This window comes from Ylistrum balloti, unplaced genomic scaffold (assembly GCF_031769215.1).
Source record: "Ylistrum balloti isolate Yb309-2 unplaced genomic scaffold, AGI_CSIRO_Ybal_v1 Utg371000, whole genome shotgun sequence".
Classification (NCBI taxonomy): domain Eukaryota; kingdom Metazoa; phylum Mollusca; class Bivalvia; order Pectinida; family Pectinidae; genus Ylistrum; species Ylistrum balloti.
The window spans coordinates 120,788-138,415 of NW_026782558.1; the positions used below are offsets into that span (position 1 = coordinate 120,788).

General features: G+C 32.6%; 1 protein-coding gene across 1 annotated transcript; it reads right to left on the minus strand.

Moving 5' to 3' along the window:
* Positions 1 to 2,742: 2,742 nt before the first annotated feature.
* On the minus strand, positions 2,743 to 17,533 carry LOC132559958 (myotubularin-related protein 14-like). The gene is made up of 18 exons (XM_060224595.1): positions 17,374 to 17,533; positions 16,540 to 16,596; positions 15,897 to 16,003; positions 14,809 to 14,917; positions 14,354 to 14,438; positions 12,858 to 13,032; positions 12,236 to 12,309; positions 11,685 to 11,755; positions 10,797 to 10,874; positions 10,338 to 10,401; positions 9,121 to 9,283; positions 8,660 to 8,696; positions 8,059 to 8,126; positions 7,640 to 7,698; positions 6,204 to 6,336; positions 5,791 to 5,970; positions 5,326 to 5,439; positions 2,743 to 5,069 (listed from the first exon to the last, which is right to left on the minus strand). Exons 1-18 carry the CDS (start codon positions 17,479 to 17,481, stop codon positions 4,877 to 4,879), a joined length of 1,875 nt encoding a protein of 624 aa, XP_060080578.1. The 5' UTR covers positions 17,482 to 17,533; the 3' UTR covers positions 2,743 to 4,876.
* Between the last annotated feature and the right edge of the window lie 95 nt (positions 17,534 to 17,628).

Sequence of the window (17,628 nt, forward strand, 5' to 3'; positions counted from 1 at the left end):
TTTCATTGACCAATGTACACACTTAAGTTTCATTATCCTATCTCAAATGATAGCAAATTTATGCCCTGAAAACATAATTTTTAACAATGGACAATAACTCTGTAATTAATGGGTAATAACTTTGATTTTGGTACACTGTACATCACCTTAATATCATCAACGTTTAAATTTTGGGAAGCATAAAAATCAGATATTGGCAAATACCATGTTATAGTGTACAGTCTGTCCTTCTATGTTTAGAACTATATATGGGCCTTTGTAAATCTTAAATGATATTTATGATTCTGGACTGTTTGCAATACTTTTGCTTATGATCATACATGTGTATTGTGGTTTTAATATCACTTTGATCTTGACAAAAGTATTTTCATGTTTTCATGTGACTATTACGATAGTGTACATAAAACCAGGCACTTCGTAAGTAAACTATTTGATATTTCTGAAATATGAAGATCATAATTGGTCCACATTATTACTAATATTTTTTTTTTTTTTTTTTTACAACTATCTCTCAGTACTGTCCAGTTGACATTACTCATATATAGAAAATCTTAAGAGCTGACAGAGGCTGAGAATGGCCATTAGTAGATTCTAATTTTTTTAAATCCTATTTCAGGTACAAATACAACTATTTGAATCTGCAAGCTTTGTTTTCCAATCTTAAAACAATTTTTACATAACCGATATGAAATGTTTCCCTCACCCCACGACATAGAAGACATGCAATAAAACATGAAAGTGACCTTTGACCTAGGAATAACAACCAATTCCTTTCTGTTAGAAACTCAGTGTTCTATGATATCATTTCCACTATCAATTGAAAATAATTATTATATAAATATCTTCAGGATGTACATAAAGTTCTGTTAGTATGAACAAGAGTGCCGTGGACACAATATACGCCGTCACAAAATATAAAGATTAAGATTGGTCATTTTAATTATCGCTTTTAACATGTCTGTATACATAAGCTCAAAATGAAGTCTGTGAGACCAGTTAGCTTAGCTGGAAGAAATTGCCCCATCATGCACATCTACCCATTGTAGTAGTGACATTGAGCAAGTTTCGTGAAAATCTGATGATCAGTTTAGGAGGAGTTGCGTTCACAAGAAATGGACGTACGGACGGACGGTATGACGGCCAGAGAAGATGACGCCAATATACGACCGCCTCTGGCGGCTTATGAAAACTAATTGTTTATGATTGCATATCAAAACACTAGAATGGGTTTTTCTTTTTAATTCCATGATGCAGAAAATAACATGACTATTTCAGAGTAAACACTTGTTGAATGAAGCCCTTCATATCCACACCTAAATCTTCTAATAGAGAAAAGACAACATTTGAAAATATTATTTTTTTAATCGTTATTATATATTGAAGGTATGGGAACATAGATATTATAATGATACTAAATTTTGTACATTAAATCAATTATTTTACATCTTAAATTACATTTAATATAATATACATTGAAACCAAAAATGAAAATAATTGTTGTTATATAAATTAATTTTAGTGAAATATTGCTCAGCTATTTATAAAATCATCCATAAAGTCACCATGATCTTTCATTCATTCATTTGTTTAACAACATGTAACAGAAGATGGACATGGACATGTTATTAAGACTTGTAACAGAAGACAGACATGGACCAGTTATCAAGACATATAAAAGAAGAAGGACATGGACCAGTTATCAAGACATAGAAAAGAAGAAGGACATGGACCAGTTATTAAGACGTATAACAGAAGATAGACATGGAAGACACATAACAGAAGACATACTTTGACTGGTTATTAAGACATATAACAGAAGACAGACATGAACCAGTTATCAAGACATATAACAGAAGACAGACATGGACATATAACAGAAGATAGACATGGAAGACACATAACAGAAGACATACTTTGACTGGTTATTAAGACATATAACAGAAGACAGACATGGACCAGTTATCAAGACATATAACAGAAGACAGACATGGACCAGTTATCGAGACATATAACAGAAGATAGACATGGAAGACACATAACAGAAGACATACTTTGACTGGTTATTAAGACATATAACAGAAGATAGACATGGACCAGTTATCAAGACATATAACAGAAGACAGACATGGACCAGTTATCAAGACATATAACAGAAGACAGACATGGACCAGTTATCAAGACATATAACAGAAGACAGACATGGACCAGTTATCAAGACATAGAACAGAAGACAGACATGGACCAGTTATTAACACAAATAAAAGAAGATAGACATGGACAAGTTATTAAGACTAAAAAATCTAATCATACATTTATGAACGCTCAAAGAGGAATTTTTGAGAAATGAAACTGTATCTGATGTTTATAAACCATTTGATGTGAAGGTGACTTTTTGAAATTCTATAGTCGAATGTTAGTCACAGCAACTGTTCTAGTTTTGAGTTGAATTTTAAAATATTAACAACTTAGTGTAAATATTAAGATATATCACTATCTGTCTAGATAACAAAGTATCCAATATGTTTTACACTTTTTTCATAAAGTTTTAAGATATAGGCCTACCCAACTTTTCCCACATTTTTGATTCCTGTTAAAGAGCTTAATTGTGTTTCATAAAGGGAAATACATATAACACTGCTAAAAATTGTAAGAGCAAAAACATTTTTCATTTCATACTCTCATACAATTTCTTTAGAAGCTTTATACTTTAACAAACATACAAATAAAACCATAACACTGGAATGCAGTTTTCAGAAAATGTTTGTAAGAGGAAACATTTCAGAATTTAATATGAGCAGAAAAGTTTTCAAGAATGAAGAAATGACAAACTCACTTGATAAACTGTGATACCGTTCTTTCATTCTGCCTTCCTTCCCCCTGCCATACATCTATATTTGGCACATATTTTAAATATTAAAACTGACAACACATGCATCACTCATTAAATGTACCCATTTATAATGAGTACTTGTAATAAATATTTACTAATTTTAGCGATCTATTTATAAGAGATATCAATTGCTTCGACAACCATCAGTTACAACCAACGTACTCTGGAATAAATTCTGACATTTCATGTCAAATAATTAATTTTCCTCATTAAATTATTCATAAGATATGCTTGTATTTGCAATATCCTGTCACCTTACATGATTACATCTAACAGGTATTTTTACTTCAATCTCACAATACTTCTTCTTATAACACTAATTACTATATTATATATTTAGCAGACTTCAAATTCAAAATATGATTTCTGTAGAACAAACTCAAATCAGAGGTACAGCTTAATGACAATGACTGTTAGACGTCAGCGATATGATAACACACTTGGTACATTAGTTGTCATTCCTCCAGGCCTAGTTCTTATGTTAATTTTCATTAAAGAAAAAACACTAGCTGTTACGCAATTGTGAATAAGCATTGTTTTTCATTATCAATCCAATTTAAATGGTTCATTACTTCTGTACAAATTGAAGGAGTTAAAATGAATTCCTTTAAGAAGTAAACAGCTTGGTCTACATAGTTTTTATAAGCATTTAACATTCATGTGCTAGTTCCTGGTGAGAAGAATAATATACAGTATGAAAACTTGTGATCAGCTGGTCTTATTCTATACACTTAGTCATGGTTTTGGTGTGTATTTATATATATATATATTTGTGAAGCATGCACATTCTAATTTACAAAGTAATGTTCTTCGGTTTCCAGCCAACTACCTGATGTCGCTCCGAAGTCCTACAGTAATCTTGTAAAACCTTGGCTTTTTTTTAACTATCGTGCTTCGTAATGGAAAGTATGGTATATAGAATAAGACATCTATATCAAATTATATACTCAAGTGAAATTTAAACAAGATATATAACAAATAAAAAAATCTTTTCAGTGATACTGTTCAGAATATTGGGCAAATGGTTTTGTATGCAATGTAATTTACAGGAGTTACACATCATGAACAAACTCATCCTATACAGGAACACCTATCATAAGTCAAGTTATACATTAATTAAAAAAAATCATCACAGATACAACAGAATGAAATCATAAAGTGAAAATGATACTAAAATAATTGTAATCATACATTTTTACCATATCTAAAGCAGTATACATAATAAATTTTATCCCTCAATTTGGAATCTCATTGTTCTGTTAAGAGCAGCTGGTGAACCTTCACGTTGACTTTAGATTTTCAAGAATGACAATAATTGTAAAGGGTGAAGATAAAGTACACAGTACATGTAAATCTTATTGGTTTATGTTCACCAGGCAAGTTATCATTTTGCAGTTGTCTTGATTGCACTTTAAAATCAGGAAAATACATCCTTTTCAAAAACGTCTATATAACAAGTTTTCCTTTTTTGTCTATCATTATTTTTTTGAAAACCAATTTTTCTCACTATATGTCAGATTCCTACGGATATTCAAACCAGAAGGTCAATATGTCAGTTCACACAGACAGCACTTTAATTTGTTACAACAACTATTTACAGCAACTGCACATTATAAGAGATGTGCTCACATACACCATAAATGTCACAGCAAGATGATATATCTGGATGTCCACTTATATACCAATTAGAAAGATATCTCCAGATATCTGATACACAATCATAGTTACAAAGCTATCTCCTGACATCTGTCCACCCACTAACAAACACAAGGATTTAACTCCAGATGTCTTACCAAACACAAGGATATCATATTCTCTAGATGTCTTTCCACATACCAAATATAAGAATATCTCTGAAAGTCATTTCACAAACAGACAAAAGAAAACCGCCTATCACTGTTCCCACAGACAAAGATTAAAATGAATGAAACTCTTGTTTCAGTCAATATCACATGTAGCACTATTTTCTCCTCCCTCTCCAACATGCTAAACAAAAGTATTTCTGTTCCCACGGATACCAACTTTTTCAGCGAATTGATCCAGTAACATTCCGATTCCGCCAGCATCCCGACCATGCTTACTTACTATCTTGTTAGCATATGCATTGTGGAATATTTTTCTAACAGAGTCCAATTTTTTCCATCGAGTTGTTTCTTGGAGCTCTGTTGCTTCACAACATCTATAAACAAAAGGTAGTTATATAAGATATGTAGATGATTTTGTTCATGTACTTTTTATCACAACCTATACCTGTTAGGTATTATACACTAAAAGCAGATATTGAACAAACAACATCATAGAATAAGAAAAAAAAACATGTGATGTATAACAGAAATATTTTTTAAACTTCATGTTTGTTTTTCTTGCTACAGGCAATTATGAAATACAGCTGAACCATATTGTGAAAAGAATTGTGGTGTTGTTAATATACTCACGAACTGAGCCTACTACTAGAAGCAGAGCTATCTGTGAGGGAACCGAAGGACTGAGGAGAGTCGCTGGAGGTGGCATAGCCTCGCAGACTACCCGTACTGGATATTACCTGCCAACTGTGTACATAGATGTTTAATACATTTCGAACTCAGCATAAAGGACAAGTGTCAATGATAATACACAAGTAGGGCATATTCAGATATATATACTACTATGTGGCTCATTTTTTCTACTTTAAAAACATTACTAATTTCTTTTTAATGTTCTTTAACAATGCTTGTATTCCCTAACTACCTACCTGGTAACTTCTATCTCTTAATGTTGAATGCAACATATTTTATCCTTAATTTGAACTGATTTTAAAAGGGTTGTTTTGAAAATAAAAGAAACATTTTTTTCAAAAAATGATAAAACACAATATATAAAACCTAAAATATTTGTTGCCTAATCCGAGAGGAATTACTGACCTTCCACACGCAGGAGAGCTTGCCCTGCCAGAATCTGTAAGATTCCGGACACTGCTCGGGACGGCCACGGGACTAGAGGAGGATCCAGAGGGATGGGACACATGAAAGTGGACAGCCCCTTCAACACCCGGCCTCAGTGGTGTCTGTCTGTGGTGTGATGGCATCACAACCGTTGGGCTCCTGTCCGAAAAAAAAAAAAACCAGTCATCACAGATCTTATTCATTCAAGAATTCAAAATTGAAAACCTTAATATGACGTCATGTGACTCCATTCTGAGTGTAGCATTTTCAGAAAAAAAACCCATTTTTCCGTCATCAACAGCTTTTATAATTACATATGTAGTAAATATTTATTGAAAATACATAATAAACAGTGCAGGTATATAACACCACCTTGAGCAGGGTGAACTTACGGCATTCCAGGTGTAAATGTGTCTTCCTCAGAATTAAGATGAAAAGTAGCCAGCGCTGGATCCTGACAAAAACTACCTACACTACTAATACTGGTGTTGCTGCCACGGTAACTATGGCGACGAGGGTCAGTTTCTGTAAACACATGCGTCATGTTTCAATAATAATGCACTTTTCAAAATTGATGATAAAGTTCATGCAAACACAATCACTAGAAAGAAAAAAAAATAACAAAAAAAAAAACAAAAAAAGAAACGTATTTTGATTAAAATCAGGAACAATATTGTCTCTATAACTGCTATACAAACAAGAGATCCCAGAGGGATCGTGGCGCCCACCCTTTGAGGATCTATTTTGTTTATTTTTTTTGTTTGTTACAGGTGTTGTAAATGTTCATGAACTGGTCTTCATTGAATGTACTCAATGATGGCACAAGATATTTTTATTAAGCACTTATTAGCAAATATCATTTGAAAAAGATCCCAAAGTATTATTAGATAGCAGTCAGTTACAGGTGGATAATGGACAATATGTTTGTCGACATCCAAGATGGCCACCTGTCGGCCATCTTGAATTCGAATCAGTCCAAAAAAAGTACAATGCACAACTAGGGACCAAGGGGAAACTGCATATGAAATTTGAGGAAGATCCATCCAGTACTTTCTCAGAAATAGCGGTAACAAACTTTTACTTCCAAAATCCAAGATGGCCACCTGTCGGTTACTTGAATTTGAATTAGTCCAATAAAGGTACAATGCACAACTAGGGAGCAAGGGGAAACTGCATATGAAATTTGAGAAAGATCCATCCAGCACTTTCTCAGAAATAGCGGTAACAAACTTTTACTTCCAAAATCCAAGATGGCCACCTGTCGGCCATCTTGAAATTTTACGAAATAGCGGTAACAAAATCAATCCAAAATCTGTCGGCCATCTTGAATTCAAATCAATCCAAAAAAGGTACAATGTACAACTTGGGACCAAGGGGAACCTGCATATGAAATTTGAGAAAGATCCATCCAGTACTTTTCCAGAAATAGCGGTAACAAGAATTGTTTACGGACGGACGGATGGACGGACGACGGACCACGGACGCAAGGTGATTTGAATACCCCACCATCTGATGATGGTGGGCTAATCAAAATGTAATTGTTCAAGGATACAAGATAAAACTAGTTTCCAGAAAGGTATTATCATTATATACAATTTCTTTCTGCTACACCTCACAATGATACATTGGAAGAAAGGTGTTATTTGAACCTAAAGAAATTACTATCTATCATCAAGTAGTTGCTTTTTAATGTCGGTTAGCTTTAAAAAGAATTTTTTACATTTCATCAAAAATCTTCTTCTTCTCTCTAATGGTAAATTCCTATTTCTTTGGCTCATTCACACAAGGAAGAGATGTATATTTATAAAGGGAGGTAATCTGGACTTACCAAGTAAAACACCCTCCATATTGCACTCTGAATCTGTCCTGCTAGGTTTCCTAATGTCACTGCGGAAGAGAATTATTACACAATTATGATACTGACCACCAGGAATCTAACATAAATGTATTTGTCAACACTTACCTCTAAATCTCATGGCAATCAAAACCTCAATCAGAATTTAATTTTGAATTTGATTTCAATGATTTTGTAACAGACTTCAACTAGATGAGATGAAAAAAATTCAAAATGATTTTACATTGATTATACCGACAGTTATGTGTACAATCATGTGCTTGTATAAAAAAAAATATATATTTTTTCAATGAAATTAATATTTTTTGTTTTCTTTTTTACATTTTATTACATCATACCATGACAAGGACATATATATCCGAACATTTACTGTTATATTATGAAGCTTGTACCTTTTGCTGGACACAGAAAATTCCTCTGAAGACATATAAGTCAGGAAGTTAAAGCAAAAGAATAAAATCTGAAAAAAAAAAAAGAAAATACTACAGTTACTTAAGGCTAGAACATGTGTACATCAATTTACTGGCCTTTCTCACACTACCTGCTTTGTTATATATTGCTTGGTACAAGATAACTGCTTCACAGAACGCTTAATCAAACGACGACCAATTATTAAATATTATTAAAATTGATATTAAATCAAACTTAAAAATCTTTAATATCAAGATATGCACTAAATATCTCCTGAAGGAAGAATTATTTTACAGCAATGAATTACAAGTCCAAGGTCCGTATGTAACAGAGGTCATTATTTATTTCAATGCCTCCGCTAGGAATCGAACCCCTGGCTTACTAGTCTGACACTCAACCCATCAAGCTAAAGAGAAGTTCTCTTTAGCCAAGCAGTATTTTGCGGCTAGTATTTTACCAGGGTTACACATATTAATGAACAACCAGTTAAAAATGACTTCAACATTTATAAGAAACTAATATTACTGTAAGCAAGCACATGTCTTATTAAAAACAGAAGAAATAATCAATTTAGTATCATACCTCCTCTCCTTTATTCACTCTGTCCGGTAAACTATGTCTGAAAGACATCAGAAGTTACAGAGTGAATGACATATAATGTAGCTTAGTAGAAGACATAGACATGTATAAATACTGAAATTAATTGTTATACATAATAATTAAAACTATACCTTGGTCAAAATCCTTGCGGCTATAGCTTATTATGGTTACTTTAGCAGATAAATGGAAAATTCTGATGCATATATTAAGAATATCAAGTTTGATTATGTCCTTTTACTATTGTTATCAATGTAGTATTGTTAAAAAAAAAGGGAAAAAAACACCTGTTCTATGTTTCCTTGTGTTTTATCGTGACTTAAGTTCCTATCATGCCTGTGTTTATATAAATAAACCTGAAAACACTTTCATATCAATTTATAGTTCTTAATCTCAAATCAAACTGTAGCAATAAAGAATGAAATTATGGTAGTCAATGGCCTTACCCGAAGAGGTACCAATCATAAGCAAGTGTGAGGTAGAGTATTTCAGTGGGGTTGAGAGAGGCGTGTGCAACACCATCAGCCCAGAGGGAGATCCTGAGGAGGGAGATAAACATGGGGGTGCGGTCCCAGCCTGATATACAGTGGACAAGTACTCCTGTGTCACCTGTAATAAACAAATAATTTATACACTATCAGGTCAGGGCTCTCGATCTGCCAGATTTGGGGTCGATATTCGGCCCCATTCCCAATGCAAAATAGTATCTTTTTTTCCCAATTTAGACCCTAAGTTTTCCCAATTCTAAGGGCCCCGGGCCCCAGTCCCAAAATAGGGTGTGAAAGCTCTGCAAGTAAACAGTCCAGCCTGATATACATTGAATAGCACTTCTGTGTCTCCTCAAGTTACCTACAATGTAACCAAGTAAACAAAAAACGTCCAGCCTGACGTGTAATGGAAAATTACAAGTCAGGGCTATAAATCCTTTCAATTTAATTGACTGACAATTATATCTACCATGGTATATTCCTTTCCAAGATATGGCATCTTGTGATTTTTGACGAAAAATTTGAATGTCTGTATTTAACCATTGCTGTAATGAAGCAAATTATGCATTTATGCAATATATAAGGATACATTACTGGCATATTCCTGGAAACATTTCAACTGACATTTACAAGTATATTGACTGTTTGAATGGTATGTAATTGTTTCAGATAGACACTTTAGGTGTCCATTATTTTCAACATCACATCATCAATGAAAACTATGGTCACTTATTTCAAAGAGTACTTAGACAAGTAAGTAATTGTAGAACTGGAAACAAACTGTTTTCTAATTATTTTAAATTCATTTACATGTACAAATAATGAAATATACTTCCTAATTTATTGGACACACATTTCCACCGTTAACAAGACGGAATTCTGAGGCTCAAACTTAGCCAACAATTAGTTGAAGGAATTGACCAGTAAGTGTTACTTTTTTTTGTTCAAATTTTCTAACAAAGATGGCAGCTCTGACCCTGCCTTAGTTTCAACAAGTGCAGAGTGGAGAAGACTTGTCTAAGACAGTCAATTCAGTCAAAATGTAATCGACAAAATTTCTATACTGACTTGACAATTACCTTCCCACTCTAGGCTCATAAAATCTGTTAACAATTCAGATCCAGAAACACACCATTGACTCCTAACTATATCACACGTTTTCATCATTAAGTTACCTTCTATCAAAATATGAAGCAGCAGTTTCACATAGTTCTGAGTAAGACGGATTAAATCCCAGCTCTGAAAAAAGAAAATCATAACTTACATAATTACGCAACATATGTATCCTGTGAAAATATGAAATTTTCAAATATTTAAAATTTTTCTTAGTTTAATCAGTTGGGAGATTTGAAGTACTGATTAATCACTTCCCAGCCTGATACAGTCTAATATTTGATTTATATTTAAGAACTTGCTCTAAAATATTTGTATCTTTTTTTTTTTTTTAAGATAATTGTCGAGTTTCCTCATATGATTATGAAAAAACATTCTAAAAGAACATTATTTACATCAACTTCAAAACCATAAAAATGAAAATCTAGCTAGATTTAGAGGTAGAAAAAGATAATTTTTTTATTTATAAAGGATATTTTCACAACAGATTTTATTAGCACTTGTGTAAGATGGTGACTTACTCTGTATTTTCTCCAGTCTATCCCCACCTGAGCTAACAGAGGGTCATCAGGAATATCTAGCACAGCATCCACATAGTTCTGTACACAGAAATCAGCATCATCAACAAAAAAATCACATGTCATAACTGCCTATAGTTAACTGAATATCTTTCTGAAGGAGGCTATTCCAGGTTATTAACAAGATCATAATAATATCAACCAGCTGTCAAATATTTCTTTATAAATGTATAAACATTTAACCAAATTTAACATTACAGTCCACCATGGTTTTATCTTTTTACCCTTATTCTTTAAAAGATCTTTTTCCCTCTTTTCACTTCTTTTCTGTATTTTTGCTCTTTATCACATAGAATTTTAGAAAGTCCTCTCAAAAATAGCAATAACAAGTTTCAATAGTCAAATCTAAGATGGCTGCCTATCAGCCATTTTGTTTTTTTTATCAGTTCTAAAATAATAAGGGTACAAATAAGAACCAAAGGGAGACTAGAGAGAGTGATAACAAACTTTGATTGTCAAAATCAAAGATGACGACATTTTTTTTATCAATCCTTAAATGGAATATTTACAACTAGGAATGAAGGAAAAAACATATAAAAGTTGGAAATGGTCCATTAAACACTTCTCCAGAAATAATGAAATCAAGAAGTTATTTAAAGAATGGGCAGGCAAAGAGTGATTTGAATAGTCCACCATCTGGTAATGGGTGGCTTAATAACATTTAATAAGAGGATCTCAAAATTCTAATTTGATTCATGTTGGCAATCCAAGCATGTACCTCTGCCTCTATTACCACCTCAGTATACAATGAATGAAATGAAGAAGTGATCTAAATGTCTTCAAAAACTCCTTTCATATGAGATATTCTAAATCAATATATAACCATCCTACCTGACTCCAGTCAAATGTCATGGTCTCTCCCAAGTAAGAGTTATCTTTCCATTCTTTGAAGAATTCACAACCTACAAACATATATAGTATTACGAAATGATTTCCTATTTTATAATAAGGAATCTTATGATATGGTTCTTCATTTTTCCAAAATTTTCAAAGTTTCTATCTTCAAGAAAGACACAAAAACATATTTAGTAAGTATATATATATATGTACTATTCAGGAGTGACAATTATAATTTTGCTTAAAGACATAGACATGTACTTCAATGGATTTTCATATCCAATATCTTCCTTTTGATAAAACTATCTAATTACTTTATTCAAATCTGTATTATATTATCAATAGTTTCCACTGGATTTCTCATTTTTGTTTGATAATTCCCCACCAATTTAGAATTTCCAAGCCTAGGAGTAAGCACTTTGTATCAGTGATTTTTATTACAAACAATTTAGGTACCACCTTTCACTGTGACAACACTTAATATGTAAAGTTTAATTCTGTATGCTGAGACAACCTAATGTGTGATACCAAAGAAACATACAAACCTGGATAGGGTATTGACAGTATACAAAAATCTGCATATCGGTTTTCTTTATCGACTTTTTCAGACGATGTAATACTGCAAAAATCGGGGAAACATGGTTGTGTACTTCAGTATCTAAGTAAAATTTCATTAAAAGAGAAAATTAATTGAATTTGAACCTTATTAATATCAAATCCTAAATTTCACCATAACATTGAAGTTAGATACTCCTAATGAAATAAACATGCTAAGATATTGAGGAAAATCATAATTGATCTGGATGTTCTCATATTAATTATATATTGTTCTGCAGTATTTTTCTATGTGTTCCCGTCTTCATGTGTAATTTTGAAAATGAATTCAGCAGCTGGTTCTTCACATACCTAATATACACCACTGTTTCCTGGAGAAACATATCTGCTCTCTCAGGTGCTTAATACAATAAATTGAATAGTCTAAAGTTTTGAAATGAAAATATTTTCTAAATACATAAATGCTTTTCAAATAATTCTTATGTAGAATTATTAAGAACACCCTAAATAAATCTTTAATTTATCAGATACTGCACTCAGGTTACAAATTTGATATAAAGGAAAAAAGAAACAGTATTACCAAACTTTAGCAAATGAAATAAAATATCTTACTTTAAGCCAAATTTGACTTTTTTTTTCTCAACCATCAGGTCACATATATAGCCCACTGAGAACTCCTTCAGCAATTTAATGTCCTGTCCTCTGTAACGGTCAAACATCTGCATCTCTCCCGAGCTGGGCGTGGGGCCAGACCCAGGAGTGGGCAGATTGGGCGAGGCCTCACTTCCTGTCATAACAATAACTGAATCACTTAAAAGTGCGAAGACTTAAAGGTAGCCTCATATTTTAGTCTCAGAAAAACATTCTCAAATAAGCGTAAAATAAAGGATCGTTCATGAACTTATATTCATATGAGAATCATGAAACAAGTCTAAGAAATTTTTTTTTTACCAAGGCTTTGATGAGCTTAAATAAAAAAACTTGTGATGAGCTTCATAAATCTCAAATGAAATGGCAACAAATGTAAGATTCTGTTTGTCATTTCAAATAACTTAGATATTTTTTTCAAATGCTGTATGAACAATTTTTCATTTCAAATAACTTTGATATTTTTTTCAAATGCTGTATAAACAATCTTTCATTTCAAATAACTTTGATATTTTTTTCAAATGCTGTATAAACAATCTTTTATAAAACTGATAGTCAATCTTACTTCATGAAATTCTCACACTTGATCTCCTTGTTTGGTAATATTACCATGTAAATAATACCATTAAGTTATGATGTCACCATGGAAACAGTGAAACCTTCCACCACAGATCTACCAGGTCATATAACACATGTGTAATATGTAAACCAAGCAAAGAAGTGATAACACTTCAGAAAGATACCAAATTGAGGGGAAATCATATTAACAGAAATTTATCCTGTGCAAATGCAATATCATTAACTAAACAGTACATTAAATCTTTTTATAAAACAAGCAATGAATTTTAATTGGCTTGATATATTACTAAAGCCTTGTAATGATATAGCTATAGGCAATGACTTATCTGCCCTTTGCAGTTGTTTATATTTATTACTTATTCATGATGTCATAATATAAAATGAAACAAATTTTTAATACTTCAGGAGTAGAATCCAATGCATTATTGCCCTGATGAAGTCCCCCATCAGAGACAAAACTAGCTGACCAATAAGTTACCCACTCATTGGCGATGTAAGGTGTGTGTTGTGATTGAGACTTACTTGGCCAATTAATGTGTGATAAGTGATGTAATGAATGTTGTTACACTAATAGCAGGGTAGTCATGTGATAAAATCTGTTAGAATATTAGGCAAAACATGCAAGTCACCAACAACTTTTAGTTCCTATCTCATATTACATGATGATGACTATATTAACTGATATACATTCATTTAGACATTTAATAGACAGTTTGGAAAATCCCTCTATTCATTCTAGGTAACATAATATTGGTTTTGCAAACTACAGCTCACAAAAAATGCTTCTCTGATAAAACCGTATTTCTATAAGGTGCTGTTTCAAAAGATTCTATATCATACATGAAATATGACAGAGAAATCAGCTAAGAACACATTATTACCTGGAGGACCAGAGAAAAAAAAGTCCAGTCCCTGCCGACCATACATTTCCGCCCCACTAGACAAGGTAGCTGATCTACATACATGCTGAAATGTATTAAAGTACACATTTTTTTCTGATTTTAGTTGGAATTTGTATAAAATGAAGATGAGTATTTGATTAATATTTGATTTTTGAACAAAGTCATGATTCAATATTTTTAAGTACCAGGTATTCGCATCTTGAAAGTTGCTCCATTATTTGTTAAACTAATTTGATAGCATATTACTGACCATTCTTAAAAACAATACATTGGCATTTGAATCTGTACATTTCCAATCTCCTTCCAAATTTTTATTAAACTATACATACATACTAATCTTCTCAGTTACCTGAGGGGGAAAGTTATCTAAAGTGATATATTTCTGTATGTTAAACATTTTAACTTCCAATCTCAGATGAAAATGAGAAAAATACCTTTCCTTCGCACAGAATGACAGGAACTGCAAACCTTGACCGACATCTGGCATACCGTGCTTGTTTCACCAGATCGCGTAGTTTTTCTATATCATAAATGCTCTGCACTCTGTCAATAACAAATAATAAAATTGCAATTACTTGAATTTTTTGAAAACAACATTAAATACAATGTAGCCAATCAAACCCTCTATTGACATGATCAGCTGCTCATAGACTCTCTGATGGACAGGGAATGAGCATGCAACACTAATATGATCAGGTTGAGGAGATTAAGAGATAATAATGGCTACTGTTGAATCATTTATTTCCTTGTGAATTTCAGTTTCATTAAATTTGTGATAACTGTTAATCCATGACCTTAAGCAGGGTTTTCCATAAGAGCAGGTCGTCAGCCAATTTGACTTGCTACTTTGATCATTTGGCCGCCTACACCAATCCAATTCCGTAATAATGTTCCGTACACAACTACACGTACATGGCAGGCCAGCCTCCTACTTTCACTACACAGCCTACTACTAACAAAATTATGGAAAACCCTGCCTTAAGGTTCACAAAATAATAAACCTGAACATACATCATAGTATTACTGGATTTCATGTGCATGATTTAACCACAAAATCAAAAGTCAATGAAAATGCTTATTTTTGTAAATCACAAAAAAATTTGATCCCAAAGAAAATATAAGATTTGACAGATAATTACATTCTATCAAAATGTAACTTGAGCACATTACTGACCATTAAATAATCACAGATGAGCTCTGTTAATGCAGTAATGTAAAAACATTATGGTGGTCAGTTAGTACAGTGTTAATACACTCGCCTTTCACCTAGGCGTCCAGGGTTAGATTCCCGACACGGACGTGAAATGGTAGGGGGCACCTACCTGACCATGTGAGATTACCTTAGTATTCTGGTCTCCTCCCATAGTAAGCTAAGACACCTCACATACTTCCATCCAGGCCAACAAGATTGATTAATATAAGCTTAACGAATGTTTAATTCTTATTAAATAAACAAAGTTAATATTTCATATTTGATATAAAAAGAAAAGTATTGCAGGTGAAAAAAATTCCTGTAACCTACTCCTCCTGTCTTTTACTCTGTTTCTCTGCCTCCGTCAGTTGGTACTCCAACATAACCAATTTGCTGGGATAATGGCTGCACAGTTCTCCATTAAAATTAGTTATCACCTGGACAATGTAAAAAGGTTTCATTACAAAATGTGTATACATGTGTAATATACCTCTCAACATCAAAAACTTCAATTGTGTAGTATTTTCTTTCATCAAACTGTTAAAAAAATATAAATAATCTAGTTCTAGAGGATCACCAAGCATACCTTAAGTACAATGAAAAATCTTCCCTGCTAAAACTGATTGATATATATTTGTTTAATCATTCTAATGAAATGGTTTTCAATATACTGTCATAGGTAATATATATTCCCGGTACTGGCCAGCTTAAGTAATGGACCATACCTATGGATTTTGTTCCAGAATCAACATGGCTTGATGTATCAGCTGCATCATTAAAAGTGAATGAAAACAGGCTTACTTCCACCCCTTAGTAACCTCATTTAACAATTTGGATTTCTGAAGAAATGCCTTTGTTAAACTTTGTTCAATGACCACTGATAAGAATTTGCACATGCAATCAAACGTTACCTGTGATGGTTATACCTGAATACACATATTTGTGGGCATCAAAAATGTAATAACATACTTACAGAATATCTGTAATCCCTTGCCAAAAGCATAAGACATCTTTCCATGATAAATTCACCCTGAAAAATGTTAAGAATAGACATGAATTTTAACATCTGCATAACAATAGGTCCATAATCTAACGAACATATGAAATTTGACTGGTATAGGTCATCAAGTGGTTTTCTATTAACAATGATTAAGGTGAAATTCACACAAAATGAGAGCTCTGATAGTCTTGGCATTATATGTCTGTGTTTTTGCATAAAAAATAAAACAGCTTTATAGTGCAGCTTATCAACAAAAGCCAAAGTGTTATTTTTCATGATTGTCTTCATGACACTTAAAAAACGATTTTTTTTTCTTTCACATTTATTGTCTGAATTTGTCAGAAAATCATAAAAAAAAAAAAAATAAATGATTTGAGTATAAAGAAACTAAGACCTTCCAATCAATGAAAAACACAAATCATCCGTGTCTATCATTACCAAGTATTGGGGCTTTCAACATAAGGTCAACCAGTCACATTTTATATATACCGATACATGGATCTGAAACTGCCAATTTCTTAAGTCTAGAGAAAAGTAAATAGCAGAAGAGTCTTACCGCTACTATTGGATAATTCACGTTTCTAACTACTATGTAATCAATGGAGTCATTAATATAATTCAAAACACTTCACGTGTAATATACTAGTAATTGTATGAAGATCGTCTCAATCAATTTTGAGACTCAGATCTATATATTTGAGTCATGGACTTATCTTTTTTTCGCGGGACTCATCCAAATTTAGATAATCCACTAGATATAGTTGTTTTGTTACTAACAGACAAAATTTCAGAGATTCAAACAACAACCTGTATGTCGCCATCTTTCACTTTGTGAGTCGTCTTATTGCAGTGTTCCAACAAAGAATGTATATCCTCTGGTTTTATCGTTTCTGTTTCATCTGATGGTTCGCTCATTCTGGCAAAGTCGTTTCACGCCTTCATAAGAAAAAAGAAAACTTCTTTTCAACACGGAAATTATTTGCGTACGGCATCCATATTTAAAGACCTCTCTTCTTTTATTATATCGCCAATGGTAAGTCCAAATGTAATCCGAAAAGAAAA